The sequence below is a fragment of the Scyliorhinus canicula genome, chromosome 9 (genome assembly GCF_902713615.1).
Source record: "Scyliorhinus canicula chromosome 9, sScyCan1.1, whole genome shotgun sequence".
NCBI classification, from domain to species: domain Eukaryota; kingdom Metazoa; phylum Chordata; class Chondrichthyes; order Carcharhiniformes; family Scyliorhinidae; genus Scyliorhinus; species Scyliorhinus canicula.
In genome coordinates, this window is record NC_052154.1 from 95,035,712 (window position 1) to 95,062,702 (window position 26,991).

General features: G+C 48.6%; 3 protein-coding genes across 7 annotated transcripts in view; all 3 read right to left on the reverse strand.

Annotated features, from left to right (window-relative positions):
- LOC119971546 (zinc finger E-box-binding homeobox 1-like) overlaps nt 1–26,991 on the reverse strand; it is a 703,616-nt gene that overhangs the window by 482,908 nt on the left and 193,717 nt on the right. The window lies entirely within an intron of this gene.
- Nucleotides 1–26,991, reverse strand: part of LOC119970913 (zinc finger protein 91-like) — a 114,600-nt gene that overhangs the window by 50,200 nt on the left and 37,409 nt on the right. The gene's annotated exons all lie outside the window — the stretch shown is intronic.
- Nucleotides 17,459–26,991, reverse strand: part of LOC119971547 (probable G-protein coupled receptor 139) — a 43,792-nt gene continuing 34,259 nt past the window's right edge. The window contains exons 3-4 of one of the 3 annotated variants that reach the window (XM_038807215.1): nt 23,768–23,907; nt 17,459–19,375 (exon numbers count right to left, since the gene is read on the reverse strand). In XM_038807215.1, coding sequence (XP_038663143.1) covers nt 18,330–19,367 — 1,038 coding nt within the window. In that variant the 5' untranslated portion in view covers nt 19,368–19,375; nt 23,768–23,907 and the 3' untranslated portion in view covers nt 17,459–18,329. The remainder of the gene's footprint in view (nt 19,376–23,767; nt 23,908–26,991) is intronic. The other 2 variants (XM_038807216.1, XM_038807217.1) reach the window with 2 other exon arrangements.

Below are 26,991 nucleotides of genomic sequence, written 5' to 3' on the forward strand. Positions count from 1 at the left end.
GAAGAAGGTTAAGAGGTGACTTAATAGAGGCATATAAAATGATCAGAGGGTTAGATAGGGTGGACAGCGAGAGCCTTCTCCCGCGGATGGAGGTGGCTAGCACGAGGGGACATAGCCTTAAATTGAGGGGTAATAGATATAGGACAGAGGTCAGAGGTGGGTTTTTTACGCAAAGAGTGGTGAGGCCGTGGAATGCCCTACCTGCAACAGTAGTGAACACGCCAACATTGAGGGCATAAAAAAATTTATTGGATAAGCATATGGATGATAAGGGCATAGTGTAGGTTAGATGGCCTTTAGATTTTTTCCATGTCGGTGCAACATCGAGGGCCGAAGGGCCTGTACCGCGCTGTATCGTTCTATGTTCTATCTCCCCTCTGCTGTACAATGTTCTGGAGGACACAGCAAGCCTCTCAGCATCTTACTGAAGGGCCCCTCTAGAGCCGTCCAGGCACCTGAACCGCATCTTCAAGAAGCCGAAGCACCACTCGATCACACTCCTGGTCGCTGTATGGGTGTTGTAGTGGGTGTCCACGTCGGTCTGTCGCCTCCAGATAGGTGTCATCAACTACGGCTCCAGTGGGTAACCGCTGTCACCCAGGAGCCAACCCCTCTGCCGGTGGGGGGGTGGGAGCGGTGCTCCTCGAACATGCCAGGGATCGCCGAGTGTGCCGGGATGAAGGAGTCGTGCACACAGCCCGGGTATCGGGGGCAGAGATGTATGATACTGATGGTCACAGACCAGCTGGATGTTCATCGAGTGGCACCTCTTTTGTTTTGTGTACAGCGGCCTGTTATCCGCTGATGCCCGTAGGGTGACATGCATCCCGTCTATCGCCCCCTGCAACCTGGGCATCCCGCGATGGTGGCAAACCCCGCTACCCGGTCATCCTGGTGGACTCAGTCCACATGGAACTGGATGTATTGAGGCACCTGGGCCTATAGGGCTTCCATGACTGTGAGGATGCACCTGTGCACCGAAGTCTGTGAGATCCTGGACAGGTCCCCACTCGGTGTCTGGAACGTCCCCGTCGCATAGAAGCTCAGGGCCCCCATCACCTTGACTGCCACCGGGAGCGGGTGGCCTCCCCATACCACCGCGGTGCCAAGTGTGCCATCATGAGCTGATTGCTAGGGAAGGACGCAGTGGTTGCTGAGTGCTTGCTGGGAAGGTGAGTGAATTTTTAAAAACTTACTGTTGGGGGTTTCCAACTGAATCCTGTCAGAGTGAGGACAGAGTGACTGCTGGGTAAGTTGTACAGATTCAAATTGTTTGAATAGCTGATTGCTGTTATGGTGCGGGGCACTGTGGTTGCTGGTTAAGTGTTTTATTTTTAACTGTATTTAAGTTGGACAGTTTCTAAACCTGAGACACTACACTTGTAGTGTCCCCCACCCTTCCACCTCCTCTAACCTAAGGAAGTGAGTGAATAGAACATAGAACATAGAACAGTACAGCACAGAACAGGCCCTTCGGCCCTCAATGTTGTGCCGAGCCATGATCACCCCACTTAAACCCACGTAACCCGCATACCCGTAACCCAACAATCCCCCCATTAACCTTACACTACGGGCAATTTAGCATGGCCAATCCACCTAACCCGCACATCTTTGGACTGTGGGAGGAAACCGGAGCACCCGGAGGAAACCCACGCACACACGGGGAGGACGTGCAGACTCCACACAGACAGTGACCCAGCCGGGAATCGAACCTGGGACCCTGGAGCTGTGAAGCATTGATGCTAACCACCATGCTACCGTGAGGCCCCAAATATCAAGTAAGCTCTTCTTTTTCTTGTTTTATCCGCAAGTTATCTAGAGGGGATGGCAGGGAAGGCAGTGCAATGTTCCTCCTGCAGAATGTTTGAGGTGAGGGACGCCGTCAGTGTCCCTGCTGATTTCACCTGTGGGATGTGCACCCATCTCCAGCTCTTCAGAAACCACGTTGGGGAACTGGAGCTGGAGCTGGATGAACTTCAGATCATTCGGGAGGCAGAGGTGGTCATAGATAGAAGCTTCAGGGATGTAGTTACTCTGAAGAACCAAGATAGATGGGTGACGGTGAGAGGGGCTGGGAGGAAGCAGTCAGTGCAGGGATCCTCTGTGGTCATTCCCCTCAGTAAAAAGTATACCGCTTTGGATACTGGTGGGGGAGGGGGGGGGGCTACTTACCAGGGGTAGGCGATCGTGACCGGATCACCAGCATGGAGTCTGTCCCTGTGGCTCAGAAGGGAAGGGGGGAGAGCAGGAGAGCAATAGTTATTGGGGACTCGATAGTTAGAGGGACAGATAGACGGTTCTGTGGCAGCGAAAGAGACTCACGGATGGTATCTTGCCTCCCGGGTGCCAGGCTCCATGACGTCTCGGACCGTGTTCTCAGAATCCTTAAGGGGGAAGGGGAACAGTCACAAGTCGGTACACATTGGTACCAACAACATAGGTAAGAGTAGGGACGGGGATTTAAAACAGGAATTTAGGGAGCTAGGATGGAAGTTGAGAGCCAGGACAAACCATGTTGTCATCTCTGGTTTGTTGCCGGTGCCACGTGCTAGCGAGTTGAGGAACAGGAAGAGAGTGCAGATAAACACGTGGCTGCAGGGATGGTGTAGGAGGGAGGGTTTCAGTTACATAGATAATTGTAGCACATTCTGGGGAGGCTGGTGTTGCTCTGTTTATCTGGTTGTAAATACAGCAGTCAATATGGTCGCCTTCCTTAATCCTAATTATGTTTGCTCTAGAGTTGCCAGGTATCTTCCAATACCGCCACAAGGTTTAAACCCGAATACTGATCAAAGAACCAATGCACCAGTTAGTTACTTCAAAGTCAGTACTACTTATTCACACACAGTAATATCTACTCATGCACAAAATACTACAAACTAAACTATCTCTAACGCTAACTCCTATACTTAACTTCAGGTGTCCACTCAGTCAGAGGAACAATGGCCGTTGTTCAGATCTGAGGCTGTTGGGTACGAAGGTGTAACAGGAGAACAGCTAAAGTCGTCCGTCTGATGGTGAGCGTTGACCTTTGACTTTACTTGCTTCCAGTGCAGCTGGTGGTTGGGTATCTCCACTTCGAGAGCCGAGTCCAAGAGAGCGATTCTCTTTCGGGGGCTTCTTCTTACACCCGAAGAGGCTTCACGTGCTTTTGGCCGGGCCTTGAACTTGGCCCCGCTTAATTGGGCCGTATCTTGATCACTCGTATTGATCTTGACCAATAAAGGGGTGGGTGCCCTGACGGCTGGACGTGTCTTTGGTGGCCGTTGGCCTTGCTTTGTTTATGTCTTTCTGGCACCGGGTGTTTGCTATAGTATCGGTTACTTGAATGTTATTCCTTTGTTCCCGGAGATGGGCCATCAATATGCTAATTGACCTACAGTTTCAGTCTCGTCTGGGAGTTGCCTTCTCAATATGCTCTGCGCCTGCCTGCTTTCCTAACTTTGTCCATATTTCCCTCTAGTCTTTGCAAACATCCATTTTGTATTCTGGAAGTGGCCATCCCAGAAGGCTCTTTGTGATCCTCAACGCGAAGCGTGAAGGATCAAATTACTGCATCTTCTTCGTTCTCCTCCTAAGTCGGGCACCCATAAGTAAGGACAGGCCCTACACTACTCTGTCCTATGAATTGAAACTTTTACCTAAATTACTTTATGTACATACATCATTATAAAATTCTACGAGGCATTATGACATTCAGGCATGCATTACGAAATAAAAAAACTGGAACCTCTAACTATCCTGAACTAAACTATTCTCAATCAATCAAAAGAATTTACAACATTTTAAACTGTACAATAGCAGCAACACAGGTCTCTCGGGCTTGGCAGTCAAGCACAGAGTTTTACATTTCTTTATTAGAACAACAAACACCCAAAAAAAACAGAAGCACTTTAATTCATTTAAAGGGGTTGGGGGGTTTGTTGAAGTCCGAAAATGGGAGATCTAAATGTGTATATCAGAGTGCGGGAGGCCATTTCCTCAGTCTTAGGGTCTGAACGACACTGCAGAGTATCGCAAGTACTAATAGTGATTCCACAACGTAGGATAGGGAATACCAAGTTATGAACTTGTCACACCAGGTCGGTGTTTTGGTTACTGTCTCTGGGTACTGTGTATGGCAGGGGTGGGAAACATTCACGGCCTGCGTGGTAGGGGTCAGAGGGGTAGCGTCCACACGCAACTGGAGGGATCCCACTAAGATCCAACTGTAGAGCATGATGTTGTCTTCATTTTTTCTTCTTTCTTTCTTCCTCTTGAGGCTTCTGTGGTTCCGGAGTTCTATGGACACTGGCATAATTTCTGTTATTATCTTGTTTAAGATCTCGTCTGTCCGTCTTGTCTGACCTCTTATTGCCAATTACCCGTTATAATTGGTCACCATCTGTGACTCCCTCATTTTTTAAAAAAACAAATCTTTGGGGCAAGACATCCGAGAAAACATTGACATAGTGCGAGCCGTCTCGCAGCCTGTGCGATGTACCATCCCAGTGATCGAGGATGTAAATAGCATTTGGAAGCAACCAGAGGGTCGCCATAAACAAATAGAAGAGCTTTGAACTAAATGTGCCAAAATGGGGTGCGTATGGGCCGCGGCAGGTAAGAATGGGTGGAATCCCCGGCTAGGACGGTGACCAGTGCCGTATGTGCTCTACCCGAGCGTAGTTGACCAGGGGGTCCTCAGGCAGGCCGGGGACCAGTGCCGTTACTCCACTGCCTGAGTGACCGGACAGGAACGGAAAGAATTTGTGTTCATCGTGGATACTGTCTCTTATGATTACCTTCAAATCAGAAGAGTAGTTATGATCGGTTGTCTGCTGACAAACTTGTTCCTTCAACTGGAGTGGGCGTTAAAAGAGTGATGGCGTGGGGCCATGAAAACTTTTAAGTGAACAAACGACATTCAACATTGACAGTAACAAACATTTAAAATAACAAACTAACATAACAAAATCATGCAGGTTCCATCAGAAAGAAGGACACCGTAAATCACATTTGGCTTGGGGTGTAACTAGCATATGGAGTCAGTGTAGTGTGACTGAAGAAGAGAGGAAGGAGGAGAGAAATAAAAACAAATTGGCATTGCTGAGGTGTCCCTGCCATGAGAAGTGGTGGGTAAGCGCTCACAGTTTGCATGTGGCAGCTGGGACCTTGTAGCTGCCGTGGGTGGTGTTCTCTTTCATATCTGGGGGCGAGTCTAGCTGGTGGTGGGGTCTCCTGCAATCTCGGGCGAAGTGTCCTGGCTGCCCACAGTTGTAACATGACCCCTGGGGCACATCAGGTGGAGCAGGCTCTCTGGTGCATTGTTCCCTTGGGTATGGTTCCCTGGGTGGGGGGTCGGGCTGTTGGTGTCGTTGCTGGTTCGGGGTGCATTGGTGGGCTGATTCCGTTGCTGTTTCAGGGGGGCTTGACATTCTCATGTGTAATGTCCTAACTGTCCACAATTGTAGCATTCCCGGGATTTGGTCTGCTGTGGGCTTTTCCTGCCTTCATTTACCCATTCGGGGTTCTGGTGCGTCCTAACTGGATGCATGTTAGCCTGCTCGTCCTCTGCTCTACCATACGCTGATTTACCTTGGATGGATTGCTCCCAAGCATGGGACAATCTTTTCAAAATCCACTTCTCGTTGTGGGCCTTGTCTGAGGGATCGTAATTTGCCCAAGCTCTCTGTCCTGTCTCTGTCGCATGAGTGACTAGGATGTGGGTCCATTTGGCCATATTATCTGGGGACAAATGGGCGCGGGCTAACTCTCCAAATACCGCTGTAAAATGTATCCACAAGCGTCCAGCAAACGCTGTGGGGTGCTCTGTCTTCTTTTGCCTATACTTGTTCAGGCCTTCTACGGGGTCTCCTTTGTTATAGCCGATCGCGTCTAGGATCGCTGCATGCATTTCTTGGAGTGTGCCTCCTCCTACATTTTGTGGGTCGGGAAGGGCTACCACGACTGAGGGGTCGAGGCTCAAAACTGTGAGCTTCACTTGCTCCTTCTCACCCAGGCCGTACATGGTCGCCTGCTGTTTTACTCTTGCAAAGAACTGGTGGGGGTCCGATGTGGGTAGGAATGGTGTAATCTTCTCACACACGTCCCTTAATGAGTGACGGTTAATGGGGTCGTGTACCGGAAATCTGGGTCTCCGTCTGTTGTGGCCCTGCGCTGTGTGGTTACAGGGTTCATAGGGGTGTGTTCTGCCTGTGCAGCCGGGGGTTGGGGCGCCTTTCGTTTCTGGGGTTTTTCCTGTGTACATGTGCCATGTACATATCTGTGGGCAGTCTCGTTTAACTCCCGCCAGTCGGGGCCATTTTCTTGGTTTATTTGGGGTCCAAACGTGCTCTGGAACCCATTCTGAACAGAAAGCAGAGATTGCAATTCTGCAATTTGCTTCCGGCACTTTGCGTGATCTACCGAGCTCTGCCTTTGTTCCGTCGTGAAAGTGTGGAGTGCTCGTAGGGCTGCTTTTAAATCGTTACACTGTTTTTGTAACTGCTCAACTTGTTGTTCTATTTTCTGTCTTACCAAGACCACGCGTTGCATGTCTTGGTAGGCTTTGTCATATTGGGACGGAAAACTACTCAAATGGGTGAGACAAGATTGGTGTGCCCGCTTGGCATCAGCCACCTCTTTGTCCCTCGCCGCTCACTGCTCTCTCAGTTCCCTGTTCTCTCTCTCACATTCGCTCACATCTCCTTCACTATTCCTGTCTCTCTCCTCAATCTCTCTACGGAGCGTCCTCACAACCTCCTCTGTGCCTCGCAATTGTGCCAAGCAGGGCACGATTGCCATCAGCTTGCGAGCTTTCCCTAAGCTCTTCTTATGAATCTCTGACAGGTTCTGCCACCAAGTATGCCCAATACTTCCAGGACCTGTTTCATCATTCGCACAGAATTCGCTCCAAAGGGGCGATCCTTTCCCTTTGAGGGACTTTCTGATTTCCTCTTCCCATATGGGACACTGTCCTACTCTACTGGTCGCTGCTGAATTCCTGGGGGTCATAAGGCATCCCATTGCCTTCATTGCCATTTTTATCGCTATCTCTGGGGTCTCTATTGAATTTGAATTTGAAGGGGGTGATAAAGTGGTGATGTAAACACGGGTACGCTTACGCTAATTTCCGGCCTACAAAACTCCCGACAGTTTTACGCAACAAAATCTCCCAGGTTTACCTTATATCCCTGTTAGTACGCATGCAAATAACACACTTCTGAATTTTGATGGTTTGATCAGTATTGGTCTTACACTTGTGGTTTTTCTGTTTCCAATTGGGACCTGTACAAACAGGGCGGTTTGCACCTGAACCAGAGGGGCACCAATATCCTGGGAGGGAAATTTGCTATGGCTCTTCGGGGGGGGGGGGGTTTAAACTAATTTGTCAGGGGGATGGGAAAACGACCTGTAGTCCAGAAGCCAGTGTTGAGAGTAGTGAGGTACTGAGGAGGGTCGACAAGTCCCCTGGGCCAGATGGGATATATCCAAAGCATCTTTGGGAGGCAAGGGATGAGATTGCAGAGCCTTTGGCTTTGATCTTTGGGTCCTCACTGTCCACAGGGATAGTGCCAGAGGACTGGAGAGTGGCGAATGTTGTTCCTCCGTTCAAGAAAGGGAATAGGAATGACCCTGGTCAGGCGACACATCCTGAGTGAGACACATCGAGAGTGGGATTGCAACTTGGTAATTTGGTGCAGTGAGGTAATCAGGAAAGGTAAGTGGAAAATCTAATTCTGCTGTTTTTCAGTTAAAAGTGCAGTGTGTAGATTAGTGTCTGATTGGTTGAAGCTGCCCCCACCCTAATTGCTGAGAGGCAGTTATCTGTCAACCACCTGAGGCCTGTTTAGGGGCACATTGTATTCTTCTCTTTGAAGTTTAGGTATTTTTTGAGTCATCGATTAGCTGAGGTCTGCATAAAAGACAGACAGAGAGCGCACTCAGTAAGCTAGCGCTTTTCAAGGAGACACATCCTGAGCGAGACACATTGAGAGTGGGATTGCAACTTGATAATTTGGTGCAGTGAGGTAATTCGGTGCAGAGTGTGAGGAGGTGCTTTTTAACCCTGGTAAGTGACTGGTAAGTAGTTTTTCTTTTCATTGTCTAATTTATTTATTTTTATTTTGAAAATGTTGTTGTATAAGTTTACCTAAGGTTTAAGACATGGCAGGAGATCCCAGACCCGTGTCATGCTCCTCGTGTGCGATGTGGGAGCTCAGGGACACGTCCACTGTCCCTGGCTCTTTCACGTGCAAGAAGTGTGTTCAGTTGCAGCTCTTGTTAGACCGCTTGACGGCTCTGGAGCTGCGGATGGACTCACTTTGGAGCATCCGTGATGCTGAGGAGGTCGTGGATAGCACGTTTAGCGAGTTGGTCACACCGCAGGTGACAATTAATGAGGGAGATAGAAAATGGGTGACCAAAAGAAAGAGCAAGAGTAGGAAGGCAGTGCAAGTGTCCCCTGCGGTCATCTCCCTGCAAAACAGATATACCGCTTTGGATACTATTGAGGGAGATGGCTCACCAGGGGAAGGCAGCAGCAGCCAGGTTCATGGCACCGTGGCTGGCTCTGCTGCACAGCAGGGCAGGAAGAAAAATGGCAGGGCTATAATGATCGGGGACTCGATCGTCAGGGGAATAGACAGGCGGTTCTGTGGACGCAATCGAGACTCCAGGAGGGTATGTTGCCTGCCTGGTGCAAGGGTCAAGGATGTCTCGGAGCGGCTACAGGACATTCTGGGGGGGGGGGGGGGAGGGTGAACAGCCAGCTGTCGTGGTGCACATAGGCACCAACGATATAGGTAAAAAACGGGATGAGATCCTACAAGCAGAATTCAGGGAGTTAGGAGTTAAACTAAAAAGTAGGACCTCAAAGGTAGTAATCTCAGGATTGCTACCAGTTCCATGAGCTAGTCAGAGTAGGAATGTCAGGATAGATAGGATGAATGCGTGGCTCGAGAGATGGTGCAAGAGGGAGGGATTCAAATTCCTGGGGCATTGGGACCGGTTCCAGGGGAGGTGGGACCAGTACAAACCGGACGGTCTGCACCTGGGCAGGACTGGAACCAATGTCCTGGGGGGGGGGGGGGGGGGGGGGGTGTTTTCTAGAGCTGTTGGGGAGGGTTTAAACTAATGTGGCAGGGGGATGGGAACCGATGCAGGAAGTTGGAAGGTAGTAAAACAGGGACAGAAGCAAAAGGAAGTAAGGGGAAAAGTGCAAGGCAGAGAAGACATAGTCAAAAATCTAAAATGGCGACAGTACAAGGTACTGTGACTGAGGGGGGCTCAGTGAATAGGCCCAGTAATAACAAAAGGAATAAAACTGGATATGTTAAGACTCAAAACAGAGGTAACAAAACCAACATAAGTGTACTTTACCTGAATGCTCGTAGTATTCGGAATAAAGTTAATGAGTTAGAACATAGAACAGTACAGCACAGAACAGGCCCTTCGGCCCTCGATGTTGTGCCGAGCCATGATCACCCTACTCAAACCCACATATCCACCCTATACCCGTAACCCAACAACCCCCCCTTAACCTTACTTTTTAGGACACTACGGGCAATTTAGCACAGCCAATCCACCTAACCCGCACATCTTTGGACTGTGGGAGGAAACCGGAGCACCCGGAGGAAACTCACGCACACACGGGGAGGACGTGCAGACTCTGCACAGACAGTGACCCAACCAGGAATCGAACCTGGGACCCTGGAGCTGTGAAGTATTTATGCTAACCACCATGCTACCGTGCTGCCCACTACGGTTGATGGCACCACAGTTGATGGCACAAATCATCGTAAATGACTATGATTTAGTGGCCATTACTGAAACATGGTTAAAGGATGGTCACGACTGGGAGTTAAATATCCGAGGGTATCAAACTATTCGGAAGGACAGAGTGGATGGTAAGGGAGGTGGTGTTGCTCTGTTATTTAAGGATGACATCCGGGCAATAGAAAGGGATGACATCGGTGCTATGGAGGATAAGGTTGCATCCATTTGGGTGGAAATCAGGAATAGTAAGGCGAAAAAGTCACTGATAGTAGTCTATTGGCCACCAGATAGTAACGTTATGGTGGGGCAGGCAATAAACAAAGAAATAACTGATGCATGTAGAAATGGTACAGCAGTTATCATGGGGGATTTTAATCTACATGTCGATTGGTTTAACCAGGTCGGTCAAGGCAACCTTGAGGAGGAGTTTATAGAATGTATCCACGATAGTTTCCTGGAATAGTATGTAATAGAACCTACGAGGGAACAAGCGGTCCTAGATCTTGTCCTGTGTAATGAGACAGGATTGATTCATGATCTCATAGTTAGGGATCCTCTCGGAAGGAGCGGTCACAATATGGTGGAATTTAAAATACAGATGGAGGGTGAGAAAGTAAAATGAAATACTAGTGTTTTGTGTTTAAACAAAGGACATTACAAGGGGATGAGAGAAGAACTAGCTAAGGTAGACTGGGAGCAAAGACTTTATGGTGGAACAGTTGAGGAACAGTGGAGAACCTTCCAAGCGATTTTTCACAGTGCTCAGCAAAGGTTTATACCAACAAAAAGGAAGGACGATAGAAAGAGGGAAAATCGACCGTGGATATCTAAGGAAATAAGGGAGAGTATCAAATTGAAGGAAAAAGCATATAAAGTGGCAAAGATTGCTGGGAGATTAGAGGACTGAGAAATCTTTAGGGGGCAACAGAAAGCTACTAAAAAAGCTATAAAGAGTAAGATAGAGTATGAGAGTAAACTTGCTCAGAATATAAAAACAGACAGTAAAAGTTTTTACAAATATATAAAACAAAAACGAGTGGCTAAGGTAAATATTGGTCCTTAGAGGATGAGAAGGGAGTTTTAATAATGGGAAATGAGGAAATGGCTGAGGAACTGAACAGGTTTTTTGGGTCGGTCTTCACAGTGGAAGACACAAATAACATGCCAGCGACTGATAGAAATGAGGCTATGACAGGTGAGGACCTTGAGAGGATTGTTATCACTAAGGAGGTAGTGATGGGCAAGCTAATGGGGCTAAAGGTAGACAAGTCTCCTGGCCCTGATGGAATGCATCCTGTGCTAAAAGAGACGGCTGGGGAAATTGCAGATGCACTAGTGATAATTTACCGAAATTCACTAGACTCTGGGGTGGTCCCGGTGGATTGGAAATTAGCAAACGTGACACCACTGTTTAAAAAAGGAGGTAGGCAGAAAGCAGGAAATTATAGGCCAGTGAGCTTAACTTCGGTAGTAGGGAAGATGCTGGAATCTATCATCAAGGAAGAAATAGCGAGGCATCTGGATAGAAATTGCCCCATTGGGCAGACGCAGCATGGGTTCATAAAGGGCAGGTCGTGCCTAACTAATTTAGTGGAATTTTTTGAGGACATTACCAGTGCAGTAGATAACGGGGAGCCAATGGATGTGGTATATCTGGATTTCCAGAAAGCCATTGACAAGGTGCCGCACAAAAGGTTGCTGCATAAGATAAAGATGCATGGCATTAAGGGTAAAGTAGTTACATGGATAGAGGATTGGTTAATTAATAGAAAGCAAAGAGTGGGGATTAATGGGTGTTTCTCTGGTTGGCAATCAGTACTAGTGGTGTCCCTCAGGGATCCGTGTTGGGCCCACAATTGTTCACAATTTACATAGATGATTTGGAGTTGGGGACCAAGGGCAATGTGTCCAAGTTTGCAGATGACACTAAGATGAGTGGTAAAGCGGAAAGTGCAGAGGATACTGGAAGTCTGCAGAGGGATTTGGATAGATTAAGTGAATGGGCTAGGATCTGGCAGATGGAATACAATGTTGACAAATGTGAGGTTATCCATTTTGGTAGGAATAACAGCAAACGGGATTATTATTTAAACGATAAAATATTAAAGCATGCCGCTGTGCAGAGAGACTTGGGTGTGCTAGTGCATGAGTCACAGAAGGTTGGTTTACAGGTGCAACGGGTGATTAAGAAGGCAAATGGAATTTTGTCCTTCATTGCTAGAGGGATGGAGTTTAAGACTAGGGAGGTTATGTTGCAATTGTATAAGGTGTTAGTGAGGCCACACCTGGAGTATTGTGTTCAGTTTTGGTCTCCTTACTTGAGAAAGGACGTACTGGCACTGGAGGGTGTGCAGAGGAGATTCACTAGGTTAATCCCAGAGCTGAAGGGGTTGGATTATGAGGAGAGGTTGAGTAGACTGGGACTGTACTCGTTGGAATTTAGAAGGATGAGGGGGGATCTTATAGAAACATTTAAAATTATGAAGGGAATAGATAGGATAGATGCGGGCAGGTTGTTTCCACTGGCGGGTGACAGCAGAACTAGGGGACATAGCCTCAAAATAAGGGGAAGTAGATTTAGGACTGAGTTTAGGAGGAACTTCTTCACCCAAAGGGTTGTGAATCTATGGAATTCATTACCCAGTGAAGCAGTTGAGGCTCCTTCATTACATGTTTTTAAGGTAAAGGTAGATAGTTTTTTGAAGAATAAAGGGATTAAGGGTTATGGTGTTTGGGCCGGAAAGTGGAGCTGAGTCCACAAAAGATCAGCCATGATCTCATTGAATGGCGGAGCAGGCTCGAGGGGCCAGATGGCCTACTCCTGCTCCTAGTTCTTATGCTCTTACGTTCTTATGTTCAGTGGTCGGTACGTTAATGGAAAAATGGCAGATGGAATTTAACCCTGATAAGTGTGAGGTGATTCATCTTGGTAGGACAATTTGAATGCGGATTACAGGGTCAACAGCAGGGTTTTGAGGAATGTGGAGGAACAGAGGGATCTCGGGGTTCATGTCCACAGATCTCTGAAGGTTGCCACTCAAATGGATAGAGCCGTGAAGAAGGCTTATAGTGCGTTAGCGTTTATTAACAGGGGGCTTGAGTTTAAGAGCCGCGGGGTTATGCTGCAACGGTACAGGACCCTGGTGAGACCACATTTGGAGTATTGTGTGCAGTTCTGGTCGCCTCACTATAGGAAGGATGTGGAAGTATTGGAAAGGATGCAAAGGAGATTTACCAGGATGCTGCCTGGTTTGGAGGAGAGGTCTTATGAGGAAAGGTTGAGGGAGCTCGGGCTTTTCTCTTTGGAGCGGAGGAGAATGAGAGGTGACTTAAAAGAGGTTTATAAGATGATGAGGGGGATAGATAGAGTGGACGTTCAGAGACTATTTCCTCGGGTGGATGTAGCTGTTACAAGGGGGCATAACTATAAGTTTCAGGGTGGGAGATATAGGAGGGATGTCCGAGGTAGGGTCTTTACTCAGAGAGTGGTTAGGGTGTGGAATGGACTGCCTGCTGTGATACTGGAGTCGGAAACATTAGGAACTTTCAAGTGGTTATTGGATAGGCACATGGAGCACACCGGAATGACAGGGAGTGGGATAGCTTGATCTTGGTTTCGGACAAAGCTCGGCACAACACGAGGGCCGGTTCTGTGGTGCACTGTTCTATGCTCTATGTTCTATCTGGCAGATGTGTCGCACTGTCTCTCTGCTCAGCGGAATCTCCGACGGCATGCCCGGTCCAGCAGGTCCTTGATTGACAGGTGTGCTAGTACACATGATACCTCATGCGGTGCCTCGTTGGCACCTACTCCTCTTCTGCTTGTTGGGCGGCTGGCCCTCCAGCCCGTGCAGGCACCGCCTGCCCCTCTGCAGCCCTGCCCTCTGCAGCCTGGTCTGCTGCTGCCCGCTCTGCTGCTGCCCACTCTGCTGGTGCAGCTTTCTCCTCTCCGAGTGGCCCCCGCTCACGCAGCCACAGGGCATCTCGCAGTGCTGTGTCCATCAACATGGTGGCCAGCATTGCTGGTTGAACGGAAAACGCCATTGGCTGCAGGAGGAGGAAGGCCAACATGTTAGCATGGCGCATTCTCCCGTGACCAGCCAGATTCCATGGGCTATACGGTGGCCCGGTTGGCAGTGCGGGCTCTGCCTCCGCATGTCCGTTCCTCACCCCTGCCCCATCAGTGGCTGGCACTGTCGGTTCCACCGATCCTGTCACCTGTCTCTGCTCCAGGAGTACCATTGGCTTGCAGTGTGCTCACTGGGGGCTGCCGTAGTAGTGACCCGAGGTGGTCCGCTGGTGGGTGGCGGCTGGTTGGCCGGGTATCTGTGATCGGGGGTTGGGCTGTGGGGTTGGGCGCAACCATATGGCTGGAGTCACTGTGTAGAACCAGAAGCCAAGGTGGGTGGTCAGTGGATGTGCAGCAAGATGGCCGCCTGAATGACGGCCGGTGCCTGGTTACCTCCCCAGTCCTGTTGGGGGGGGGGGGCCTGGCTGCTGGGCCTGTCCCCTCTCCCCCTCCCTCCCCCAGCCTGGCATGGGCCACCCCGCCGCAGCCTGCACGGCCGGTGTCCGGGCCAGCAACCCACACTCACTCCCTTCTGTTTCCTATCTCGTCTCTCTCTCGCTCAGCAGCCACGATGCCAGTTTCACAATTTTCTAGACCACAGGTGAACCACGCCATTGGGAACTCAGTCCATCGGTGGCGCTGAATCTCAGAGGCCCCGGAGAATAGGGTGTCAGGCCCGCTAATGATATGCCGACTGTACTTTTACCCCCGCGTGGCGAACAACGCATTAACGCCATATTCCGGGTGCTGGAGCATCCCGATTTGGTGTCAAACCGGTGCTTACCTTGATTTTCGGTCGGAAGCTAATTTCCGCCCAATCGCGTTTCACGAGTTTGGCGTCGGCAAGCGGAGAATCCCGCCCTTGGTCACAGGAACGGAGAATTCCGCCAACTCAGTCTGTATGACATTGAGTATAAAAATTGACAAGTTATGCTGCAGCTGTATCGAACCTTTGTTAGGCCACACTTGGAATATAGTGTTCAATTTTGATGCTTTGGAGAGTGTATAGAGGAGGTTTATTGGGATGTTGCCTGGTATGAAGGGTATTAACTATGAGGAGAGCTTGAATGAACTTGGTTTGTTCTCACTGGAATGACAGAGGTTGAGGGGCGAACTGATAGAAGTCTACAAAATTATGAGGGGCATAGACAGAGTGGATAGTCAGAGGCTTTTCCCCAGGGTAGAGGGGTCAATTGCTAGGGTGCATAGGTTTAAGGTGCGAGGGGCAAAGTTTAGAGGAGATGTGCGAGGGAAATATTTTTACACAGTGGGTAGTGGGTGCCTGGAACTCGCTGCCGGAGGAGGTGGTGGAACCAGGTCCGATAGTGACGTTTAAGGGGAGTCTTGACAAATACATGAATAGGATCGGAATAGACGGATGTGGACCGCAGAAGTGTAGGCTTTAGGTTAGAAGGGCAGCATGGTCGGCCGAGGCTTGGAGGGCCGAAAGGCCTGTTCCTGTGCTCCACCTTTCTTTGTTCTTTCTCTCTGAGGGAATAAACTGGACAATGTTAAGACCATAAGAAATATGAACAGGACGAGACCATTAAGCCCTTTGCACCTGTTCCACCATTTAGTAAGATCACGTCTGATCTTATTATTTGCAACAAAGAGGTGAGAACAAAGAAAACTAAGAGTGCCTGTATGAGATAACTAACAGGACATGCTGGGGAAACTTGCTGCAGGAGATCTGGCAGCATCTCTGGAGAGAGAATTAATGTTTTGAGTTTAATGTCACTCTTTTTTGCACAGTAAGAAGTCTTACAACACCAGGTTAAAGTCCAACAGGTTTGTTTCAAACACGAGCTTTCGGAGCATTGCTCCTTCCTCAGGTTAATGGAGAGGTAGGTTCTAGAAACATATATATAGACAAATTCAAAGACGCAAGACAATGCTTGGAATGCGAGCATTTGCGGGTCATCAAATCGTTACAGATCCAGAGATAGGGGTAATCCCCGGTTAAAGAGGTGTGAATTGTCTCAAGCCAGGATAGTTGGTAGGATTTTGCAAGTCCAGGCCAGATGGTGGGGGGTGAATGTAATGCGACATGAATCCAAGATCCCAGTTGAGGCCGCACTCATGCGTGCGGAACTTAGCTATAAGCTTTTGCTCGGCAATTCTGCGTTGTCGCGTGTCCTGAAGACCGCCTTGGAGAACGCTTACCCGGAGATCAGAGGCTGAATGCCCTTGACTGCTGAAGTGTTCCTTGACTGGAAGGGAACATTCCTGCCTGGTGATTGTTGCACGATGCCCGTTCATTCGTTGTCGCAGTGTCTGCATGGTCTCGCCAATGTACCACGCTTAGGGACATCCTTTCCGACAGCATATGAGGTTGAGTCGCACGAGTATGTGCCGCGTACCTGGTGGGTGGTATTCTCACGTGTAATGGTGGTATCCTTGTCGATGATCGGGCATGTCTTGCAGAGATTGCCCTGGCAGGGTTGTGTGGTGTCGTGATCGCTGTTCTGAAGGCTGGGTAATTTGCTGCAAACAATGGTTTGTTTGAGGTTACGCGGTTGTTTGAAGGCAAGTAGTGGGGGTGTGGGGATGACCTTAGCAAGATGTTCATCTTCATTGATGATGTGTTGAAGGCTGCGAAGAAGATGTCGTAGTTTCTCCGCCCCAGGAAAGTACTGGATGACGAAGGGTACTCTGTTAGTTGTGTCCCGTGTTTGTCTTCTGAGGAGGTCGGTGCGGTTTTTTGCTGTGGCGCGTTGGAACTGTCGATCGATGAGTCGAGCGCCATATCCCGTTCATACAAGGGCATCTTTCAGTGTCTGTAGATGTCTGTTACGCTCCTCCTCGTCTGAGCAGATCCTGTGTATACGGAGGGCTTGTCCATAGTGGATGGCTTCTTTAATGTGTTTCGGGTGAAAGCTGGAGAAGTGGAGCATCGTGAGGTTGTCTGTGGGCTTGCGGTAAAGCGAAGTACTGAGGTGACCGTCCTTGATGGAGATGAGTGTGTCCAAGAATGCAACTGAATTTGGAGAATAGTCCATGGTGAGTCTGATGGTGGGATGGAACTTATTCATCTCATCATGTAGTCGTTTCAGTGATTCTTCGCTGTGGGTCTAAAGGAAAATAATGTCATCGATGTATCTGGTGTATAACGTCGGTTGAAGGTCCTGTGCGGTGAGGAAGTCTTGTTCAAACTTGTGCATGAAGATGTTGGCATATTGAGGTGCGAATATGGTCCACATGACTGTTCCGTGCGTCTGGATGAAGAATTTGTTGTCGATGTTCTCAACAACATACACGGTCCGATGGTAGTGGGTTATCGTTGATATTTGCTTACAAAGTCAGTTACAGATTTCCTTGTTCTCTCTTCCCCCCTTCTCACTACTTCACTTGACTGGTCTTTCTGTCTCTCTCAACTCTTTCTTTCTGTCTCTCTCTCTGTCTTTCTTTTTCTTTCTGTCTCTCTCTGGCTGTCTCTCTCTGTCTGGCTGTCTTTCGGTCTCTCTCAAAATGGTGGCCAAATCGTCCATGGATATACTATTTCATATCTGTCTTAAGCGATCCGATCACACCCCAATATAATCCTAATTGGTTTGAGTTAGACTCAAACACATTTGATTTGATAGCAAGCTTTCCATCTTCACTATGTAACATTACTTCCAATTGTTGCCTGCTTGTATGTTAAAGAATGCAATATTGTGCTTTATCAAAACCAGCAAAAACTGGTCTAATGCCACAATAGAGACCTCATGCTGACCTTACTACTGCAACAATGGAGACCTTATGTTATCTTGTCATGCCACGCTGGGCATAACTTCGAAAATGTAATTCAAAACTGTCTATTTCAATTCAGTCTTTTATAAAATCGTTATAATGAGAATGTTGGAATCAAATATATATATTATATTTGATTCGATGTTTTAATTGTCCATTTATTAAAAATAAGGCAACATAGTTCAAGATATGATTCAACCTAATCTCGAGCGGCGTGAGAATCGTACAATCCTTTATTCTTATTCCTCGTTGCCATGGATTCAACCCCTGTCCTTGGAAAATGTAATGACCTTATCAGACTTCTGTGTTACTTGCAAACTCATGACTGAGTTTGGAAATTATATGTTTTCTTTCATTTTAAAACTGGGAATTAATATTTATGCTTTAAGCAGCTTTTTACCTATATTAAGTGTATTTAAAATAACTGGCTTCTCCACCACGGGAACTGGGTGTGTGAGGAAAGAGTCCCGACTCTATCTGTAACATAATATTTGAGAGAGACAGGACCATTCCAACTGTGCATGTCACAAAGACACTGGAGAGACAGAAGGCCAGGCACATTGCATCTGTAACATAGATCTCAGGGAATATCACAGCTGACCCACTGCCTTGTATCTCGAGGGAGAGCAGACCAGGCCATTGTGGTTAGAAGGTGATGCCAAAGAGAGAACACACACCCACTGTGTCTGCATCACCAGAGGAATGGTCAGACTCACAGCACTATGTCTGTGTCACTGACGCCAGAGAGCAGACCTGAGTCACTGTTTATGTATTACTGGCCTGACAGAAAACAAATAGGCATACTGCATTGGTGTTGCAGACACCAAGGGAGAGCAGACCAACTTCTCTGTGTCATTATCTCACTATCGGGGAAACAGTGGGTCCTTTTGAGTAAGAGAACGCGAGTTTTAATGCTGCAAATTATGAGAAATCTTACAATTACAGTAAAGGGATATTTAATCACATTCTTCAATTCTTCTCTGAACTTAGTCTGAGTCACGGCATAAATACAAGTGTTGGTGCAACAACTCAGGAGCTGGAGGATGAATCCCATTTCTTGTACGAAACGAGGTAAATTTATAAAATAATACCCCAAACCCGCCATTCGGTTCCATACAGAATAAACCATAAACATCGTCCATAGCAATATGAAATTCCCTGAGACAACAAATAGTAAAATAATGGATTTCCTTCGACTCTCTATCTCTGGGTCACTGGAAGCCTTGTGACTGCTGTGACCTTGTAATCTCTTGCGAGCTCTGCTGGCCAATAAAATGTTGCTGGCGGTTAAAACATTGAGCAGAAGAATCAGAGCAAACGGGATACATGGAGTGAATATATAATGAAGGAACTCGATTGAAGCCCAAACCAATGAATCCCCAGAATATCCTTTTATATGACAAAACCAGGGAATGTTTGTGAGCCAATATTGACCTGTAAACATAAAGTACCAGAAAATGTTCTTTAAACAGCTCAGTGCAGTCACTAGTCCTAGAATAAAAACTGCAGTTTTCTTGATGCAATATTTAATTTTCAGTTTTTGGCAACCAATGGCTACAAATCGATCAAAGGTGAAAGTAACGGTGAACCAGACAGAACAGTCTGTAGCTGCAAATAGCAGGACAGCGTGGATATTACACACAGGGATTGACCGCACAAAGTTAAACGTTTCCCAATAAGTAATTGGAATGTGCCGCAATATCAAATCAAGGATAATGACCAGTAGATCCGCCACTGCCATAGCCACCAGATAATGAGTGACGCATTGTGAGAGACCGCATTTTCCTCGAGATAAAATTGTAGCCGTCATTAGGTTAACTGGGAGGAAGGAAAGATTGGGAAATTATGTATCAGGATAGGATTAAAGTCAGTTTGAAAGAGTTGTTAAATGTGTTATTAATTGAAATAACTGCATCTATGACAGCATGATCTCCTGGATACAGGAGTTCAATAAAGTCCACCATTAAAGAAAAATCAATATAGCATAATTATAGTATAATCAATATAGCAACAAATAGTTGAATTTCATATGAAGGATGCTGATAGTTTCTTCCATGCTCCAGGAAAACAGACCACAAGAACATTGCTTCAGTGCGGACAAGCAGAGTTCAGCTTAGTTACCCTGTGTTTCAATGGGAAAATTAGAACCAGTCCCTGCTGATAAGTGTTAATCAAGGAGTCCAGTTTGTGGTGAATTAGCCATAATTCCTGCCTGATGACCTGCTGAGAATTATCCAGTGACCTGGAATTCCTGCGGGGAGGATAATTGAAGATCCTGCTCTTGATCACCGCCTCATGAAATCTGATTCATTTGGTGATCAATCTAGAGTTTCTCGCCCTTTAACATGAACCCGCACTTGAAGCACTGTGAGCATAGAATCATGGAATGTACAGTGCAGAAGGAGGCCATCCAGTCCACCGAGCCTGCACTGGCCCTTGGAAAGAGCACCCCACTTAAGCCCACACCTCCACCTATCCCCGTAACCCAGTAACCCCACCTAACCTTTTTGAACACTAAGGGCAATTTATCATGGCCAATCCACCTAACCTGCACATCTTTGGACGGTAGGAGGAAACCGGGGCACCCGGAGGAAACCCACGCAATGTTACATTTCTTTTTTATAAATTCAGAATATCCAATTTATTTTTTCCAAGACAAGGGGTAATTTAGCGTGGCCAATCCACCTAACCTGCACATCTTTGGGTTGTGGGGGTGAAACCCATGCAGACATGGGGAGAATGTGCAAACTCCACATGGACAGTGACCCAGGGCCGGGATTCGAACCCGGGACCTCAGCGCCGTAGTCCCCGTGCTAACCACTGCGCCATCAATGTTACATTTATACTAAGAACTTCAGCTGATGATTTAATATCTCACTGCATCCATTGAAAACAATCGGCAATGGTTTTATGGCCATTTTAGACCCTCAATTCCAGACTTCCACTGAAGTGGCAGGGTTCAAACCCAGGTCTCGGGTGCCTCGGGCATTACCCTGGGTCTCCAATTTCCAATCCAGTGCCAACTTAGTGAGGAGGATAACCTTCAATTATAGGAGGATTTAGATGGGCTCGTCAGATGGGGCAGCAGGGTAGCATGGTGGTTAGCATAAATGCTTCACAGCTCCAGGGTCCCAGGTTCGATTCCCGGCTGGGTCACTGTCTGTGTGGAGTCTGCACGTCCTCCCCCTGTGTGCGTGGGTTTCCTCCGGGTGCTCCGGTTTCCTCCCACAGTCCAAAGATGTGCGGGTTAGGTGGATTGGCCATGCTAAATTGCCCATAGTGTGCTAATAAAAGTAAGGTTAAGGGGGGGTTGTTGGGTTACGGGTATAGGGTCGATACGTGGGTTTGAGTGGGGTGATCATGGCTCGGCACAACATTGAGGGCCGAAGGGCCTGTTCTGTGCTGTACTGTTCTATGTTCTATGGGCAGATCTGTGGCAAATGCAACTCAATTTGGGTAAGTGTGAGGTGATACACTTGACCAGGACAAATAAGGCAAGGGAATACAGATAAACGCAGGGTCCTGGGAAGCACAGAGGATCTGAGGGACCTTGGTGTGCATGTATCCCGGTCCCTTAAGATAGCAGAGCAGGTTATTATTAAGCTATTTTGCTGGTATTTACAGCTGGTTTTCAGAGAGTCGTGCCAGATTGGCTTCAGCAGTCACAGGGTAAATTGGTTAAGAAGGCATACGGTATACTTGCCTTTATTAGCCGAGGCATAGAGTTTAAGAGCAGGGAGTTTATGCTGGAACTGTATAAAACATTGGTTAGGCCACAGCTAGTATTGCCTGCAGTTCTGGAATCCACATTATAAGAGGGATGTGATAGCACTGGAAAGGGTGCAGAGGAGATTTACCAGGATGTTGCCTGGGCTGGAGAGTTTTAGTTATGAAGAGAGATTGGATAAACTGGAGTTGTTTCCTTGGAGCAGAGGAGACTGAGGGAGGACATGATTGAGATGTCTAAAATTTGTGAGGGGCATAGATAGAGTAGACAGGAAGAAACCTTTCCCTATGGTGGAGGGGTCATTGACCAGTGGGCACAGATTTAATGTAAGGGGCAGGAGGATTAGAGGGAATGTGAGGGGAAACCTTTTTACCCAGAGGATGGTGGAAGTTTGGAACTTCCTGCCTGAAACGGAGGCAGATACCCTCATAACATTTAAGAAGTATTTAGATGTGCACTTGTGATCCCAGGGCACACAAGGCTATGGGCCAGGTGCTGGAAAGTGGGACTAGAATAGTTAGGTGGTTGTTTTGACCGGCGCAGACCCGATGGGCTGAAGGACCTTTTCTGAGCTGTAAGACTATGCCTTTTTGGCGCAACCTATATCTGTGACCTCTTGTTCTAGATTTCCACACATTTGGTCTACGTTCAGTTTAGTATTTTGTTTTAGTATTTTGTATACCTCAGTCAGATCACCTCTCATTCTTCTAAACTCCAGCAAGTATAAGCCCAAACTGTTCAATCTCTCCTCATACATTAACCCTTTCATCCCCGGAATCTATCTGGTGAACCTCCTCTGAACGGCCTCCAATGCCACCACATCCTTCCTCAAATAAGGAGACCAAACTGGACACAATGCTCCAGATGTGGTCTCACCAACACCCCATACAATTGCAACAATATTTCTCTACTTTTATACTCCAGTCATTTTCCAATAAACGCAAACATTCCATTTGCCTTTTTAATTTCATGCTGTATCTGCATACTGACTTTCTGCGATTCATGAATAGAGACACCCAGATCCCTCTGCCCAGATACATCTTGAATCTATTTAGATAATAATTTGCCTTTTTGTTTTCTTTCTGTCAAAATCAGACTTATCCACATTAAACTCTATCTGCCAAATTTTGACCTATTCTCCTGGCCTATCTATGTCCGTCTGTAAACTCTTAGGCCTGGATTCTCCATTTGTGAGACTATAAGTGTTGAGGCCGGCACAGGATTCGTGGACTTCCATGACAGCAAGACCAGTGCCGCAGCTGGATTGATTCAACTACTGTTAAGGCGCTAGCACCAGCACCTCTTGGAATAAAATCGATTCTAATGAGAAACGGTGCAGGATTCGCTGGGTACTTGATTGAAACTCGGGAGGCTGACAAGCTGCTTCCGCATATACACACTTCACACCCCACACACACCATCCCAGCCAACGAGATGGCAGCGAGAAGAGCAGCTCCACGGTTCACTGATGCCGAACTGGAGACCCACTTGGATGCGGTGGAGGAGGCTGGGAAGGAGGCTGCCAACCGTCACCAGAGGCGGTAAGCGCTGTGGGCAACACTGTCTGGACCAGCCAGCAGTACCGAAAGAAACTGCACAACCTCCTCAGGGCGGCCAGGGTGAGTAGGCAGCACTGTGCCCCAAGCACTAACTCGCGTCTCACACACCCGAACACTACCCCACCCCCAACCTGGAGGGCAGTGGGATTCCCACCCTGCACCACATGCCTGTACCCATACCAGCCACCATGACCGGGTGCCCTGGCCCTGAGGCCACCAGCTACCCACCCCCTGGGCTGCAGAGAACGGACTGTCTAACACTGTCATTCTCCGTTTGACCCCCACCCCCAGGAGAAGGGTGGGAGCGGGAGAAGACTGGAGTGGGACTGCAGCATCTGCGTCCCATGACCGCGGCAGAGCAGAGGGCCCTGGACGTGGTCAGCGGTCCAGATGAAAGGGAGATGACCTGCTCAGTTGAGAGTCAACCCGTGACACGTGTGTCAACACCCCCCCAACACACCACCCTCACCCCCACACCACCCTCACTATCACCCCCACCCCTACACCACCCTCACCTCCACCCTCACCACCCCCTCACCTCTAGACACACGCCCCTCACCCCCACCCTCACTACCCCCCCAATTGCACCCTCACCCCTTCCCAACCACCCACTCACCCCCACCCTCAACCTCACCCCCATCACCCCATGGCCTGCAGTCTAATCATGCCTCTTGTTTTCCGTCTTACAGGACCCGATGGTCATGGGCGGATCAATCTGCCCCCCCCCCCCCCCCCCCCCCCCGCCCCCATCCAGTGTCACAGCCGGAGGTCCCCTCACCGTGAGCCGAGCACCGACGACAGGAGCAGCTCGGACAGCAGCCCTTGACCCGAGACTCAGGACACCCCGGAGCTCCGGTCGGAGGATGAAAGTGATTTCCCATCACAGCTGTCTCCAACACCCTCCACCATCCCAGAGACACTCACCTCTGTTGGACACTTTAGTGAAGAGGCTCCTGGGACACTATCTGGTACAGCAGGTGAAGGTAGGAGCAGCCGAGGGGGTGGATGGTCGGAGGACGGGCCAAACCCAGGGATTGGCTGCCGTCCAGATGGGTCTCGAGCTTCTGGAACAAAGAGTCCCATCAATCGTGGAGATCATAGAATAATAGAATTTACAGTGCAGAAAGAGGCCATTTGGCCCATCGAGTCTGATCGGGCCCTTAGAAAGAGTACCCTACCCAAGCCCACACCTCCACCCTATCCCTGCAATCCCACCTAACATTTTGTTTGGACACTAAGGGCAATTTATCATGGCTAATCCACCTAACCTGCACATCTTTGGACTGTGGGAGGAAACTTGAGCACCCGAAGACTCCAAGCCGGGAATCGAACCTGGAACCCTGGAGCTGTGAAGCAACTGTGCAAACCACTGTGCTACCGTGCTGCCCTGCAGTCGCAGAGCCAGGGACTACATGAGGGGTTGTTGGCGAGCATCCAGCACCTGCAGGTGCAGTTGTAGGAGTCCAACCACGTGCAGGAGCAGGAGGTGGTGCTGACCATGCGTTCCACGCAGGCCAACACCGCACGGGCAGTGTCCACGGTGGAGACATTTGGGGAAACAGTTTCGGCTATGGATCAGTATGTCCAAGGCCTGGGCAAATTGTGCAGTCGCTGGCCGAGGCCCAGGACAGGGCTGCCCTCCCACAGGCAGCCATGTGCAGGACCCACCTGGAAATCGCAGCAGCGCATCTGAGCGTGGCCCAGTTGCAGCAGGCAATGGCTGGGAATGTCGGCGGCATTGCACAGGCGCTGGTTGACGTGGCACAGACACAGAGGGAAGTGGCCCAATCCCAGAGGGAGATGGCGCAGTCACTAGCTGGTGTGACACAGACCCAGATTGCGGTGGCACAGTCATAGCGTGATGTGACGCAATTCCAGACCGAGATGGTCCAATCCCTGTGCTCCATGGCCGTGAGTGTGCAGACCTGGCCGAGATGGCAGCGGGCCTCCAGGACTGGCAGCGCCAGGTGGTGGGGGAGCCTCAGGGGGCAGCTCCACTTGCCTTCCCATCCCAGGAAGTAGCCTGGGGGCCATCGGGCACCCCGAAGGAGGAGGAGGTGATTGGATTGGATTGGATTGGATTTGTTTATTGTCACGTGTACCGAGGTACAGTGAAAAGTATTTTTCTGCGAGCAGCTCAACAGATCATTCAGTACGTGGAAGAAAAGGGAATTAAACAAAATTCAAGAAAATACATGAGAATACATAATAGGGCAACACAAGATATACAATGTAACTACATAAGCATTGGCATCGGATGAAGCATACAGGGTGTAGTGTTAATAAGGTCAGTCAATAAGAGGGTCGTTTAGGAGTCTGGTGACAGTGGGGAAGAAGCTGTTTTTGAGTCTGTTTGTGCGTGTTCTCAGACTTCTGAATCTCCTGCCCGATGGAAGAAGTTGGAAAAGTGAGTACGCCGGGTGGGAGGGATCCTTGATTATGCTGCCCGCTTTCCCCCATGAGCCTTTGTGATTGACCCATAAGCAGGAGAGGTGCTGGAACACCGCCGTGCCTCGTACTCCCTCTCCTATCCCTGGTGCATCTGGTGGGCAGCGGGCAGAACAGGGTGGCACCACACCACCTGGGACACCCGAGCAGCAGCCCAGGCCTGGTCTCTCCAGAAGAAAGCCGCCAACTGAGACCCAGGTCACAGGGTGGGACTCACAGCAGGCCACTTCCACTCCTGCTGTACCGTCTGGGGATCCACCAAGACATAGCGTTAGGACCCATAAGGCCGTAAAGTTAGACCCAGTTGAGTTGGCCCAGTTTAGTGGTCAGGGCTAAGGCACATATCTGTGTATACGTTGTCACATCGAACACCTTTGGTTGGTAAAGCAAAAAGTGCAGAGATGTTGGAAGTCTGCTGAGAGATTTGGATAGTGTAAATGAATGGGCTTGGGTCTAGCAGATTGAATACAATGTTGACAAATGTGAGGTTATCCAATTTGGTAGAAATAACAACAAAAGGGATTATTATCTAAATGATAAAATATTAAAACATGTTGCTGTGCAGAGAGACCTGGGTGTGCTGGTGCATGAGTTGCAAAAAGTGGGTTCACAGGTGCAACAGGTGATTAAGAAGGCAAATGGGGGCAGCATGGTGGTGCAGTGGGTTAGCCCTGTTGCCTCACGGTGCTGAGGTCCCAGGATCAATTCCAGCTCTAGGTCACTGCCCATGGGGTTTGCGTGGGTTTCGCCCCCACAACCCAAAGATGTGCGGGGTAGGGCACGGTAGCATTGTGGATAGTACAATCGCTTCACAGCTCCAGGGTCCCAGGTTCGATTCCGGCTTGGGTCACTGTCTGTGGGGAGTCTGCACATCCTCCCCGTGTGTACGTGGGTTTCTTCCGGGTGCTCCGGTTTCCTCCCACAGTCACAAAGATCTGCAGGTTAGGTGGATTGGCCATGATAAATTGCCCTTAGTGTTGGGTGGGGTTACTGAGTTATGGGGATAGGGTGGAGGTGTTGACCTCGGGTAGGGGGTAGGGTGCTCTTTCCAAGAGCCGGTGCAGACTTGATGGGCCGAATGGCCTCCTTCTACACTGTAAATTCAAGTTCTATGTGCAGGTTAGGTGGATTGGCCACACTAAATTGCCCCTTAATTGGAAAAAATGAATTGGGTACTCTGAATTTATTTTAAAAAAAGAAGGCAAATGGAGTTTGCTAAAGAGATGGAGTTTAAGACTGGGGAGGTTATGCTGCAACTGTATAAGGTGTTAGTGAGGCCACACCTGGAGTATTGTGTTTAGTTTTGGTCTCCTTACCTAAGAAAGGACGTACTGGCACTGGAGGGTGTGCAGAGGAGATTCACTAGGTTAATCCCAGAGCTGAGGGAGTTAGATTACGAGGAGAGGTTGAGTAGACTGGGACTGTACTCATTCGAATTTAGAAGGATCTTACAGAAACATATAAAATTATGAAGGGAATAGATAGGATAGATGCGGGCAGGTTGTTTCCACTGGTGGGTGAAAGGCATAGCCTCAAAATAAGGGGAAGTAGATTTAGGACTGAGTTTAGGAAGAACTTCTTCACCCAAAGGGTTGTGAATCTATGCAATTCCTTGCCCAGCGAAGCAGTTGAGCTCCTTCATTAAATGTTTTTAAGATAGATTTTTTTTTTGAAGAATAAAGGGATTAAAGGTTATGGTG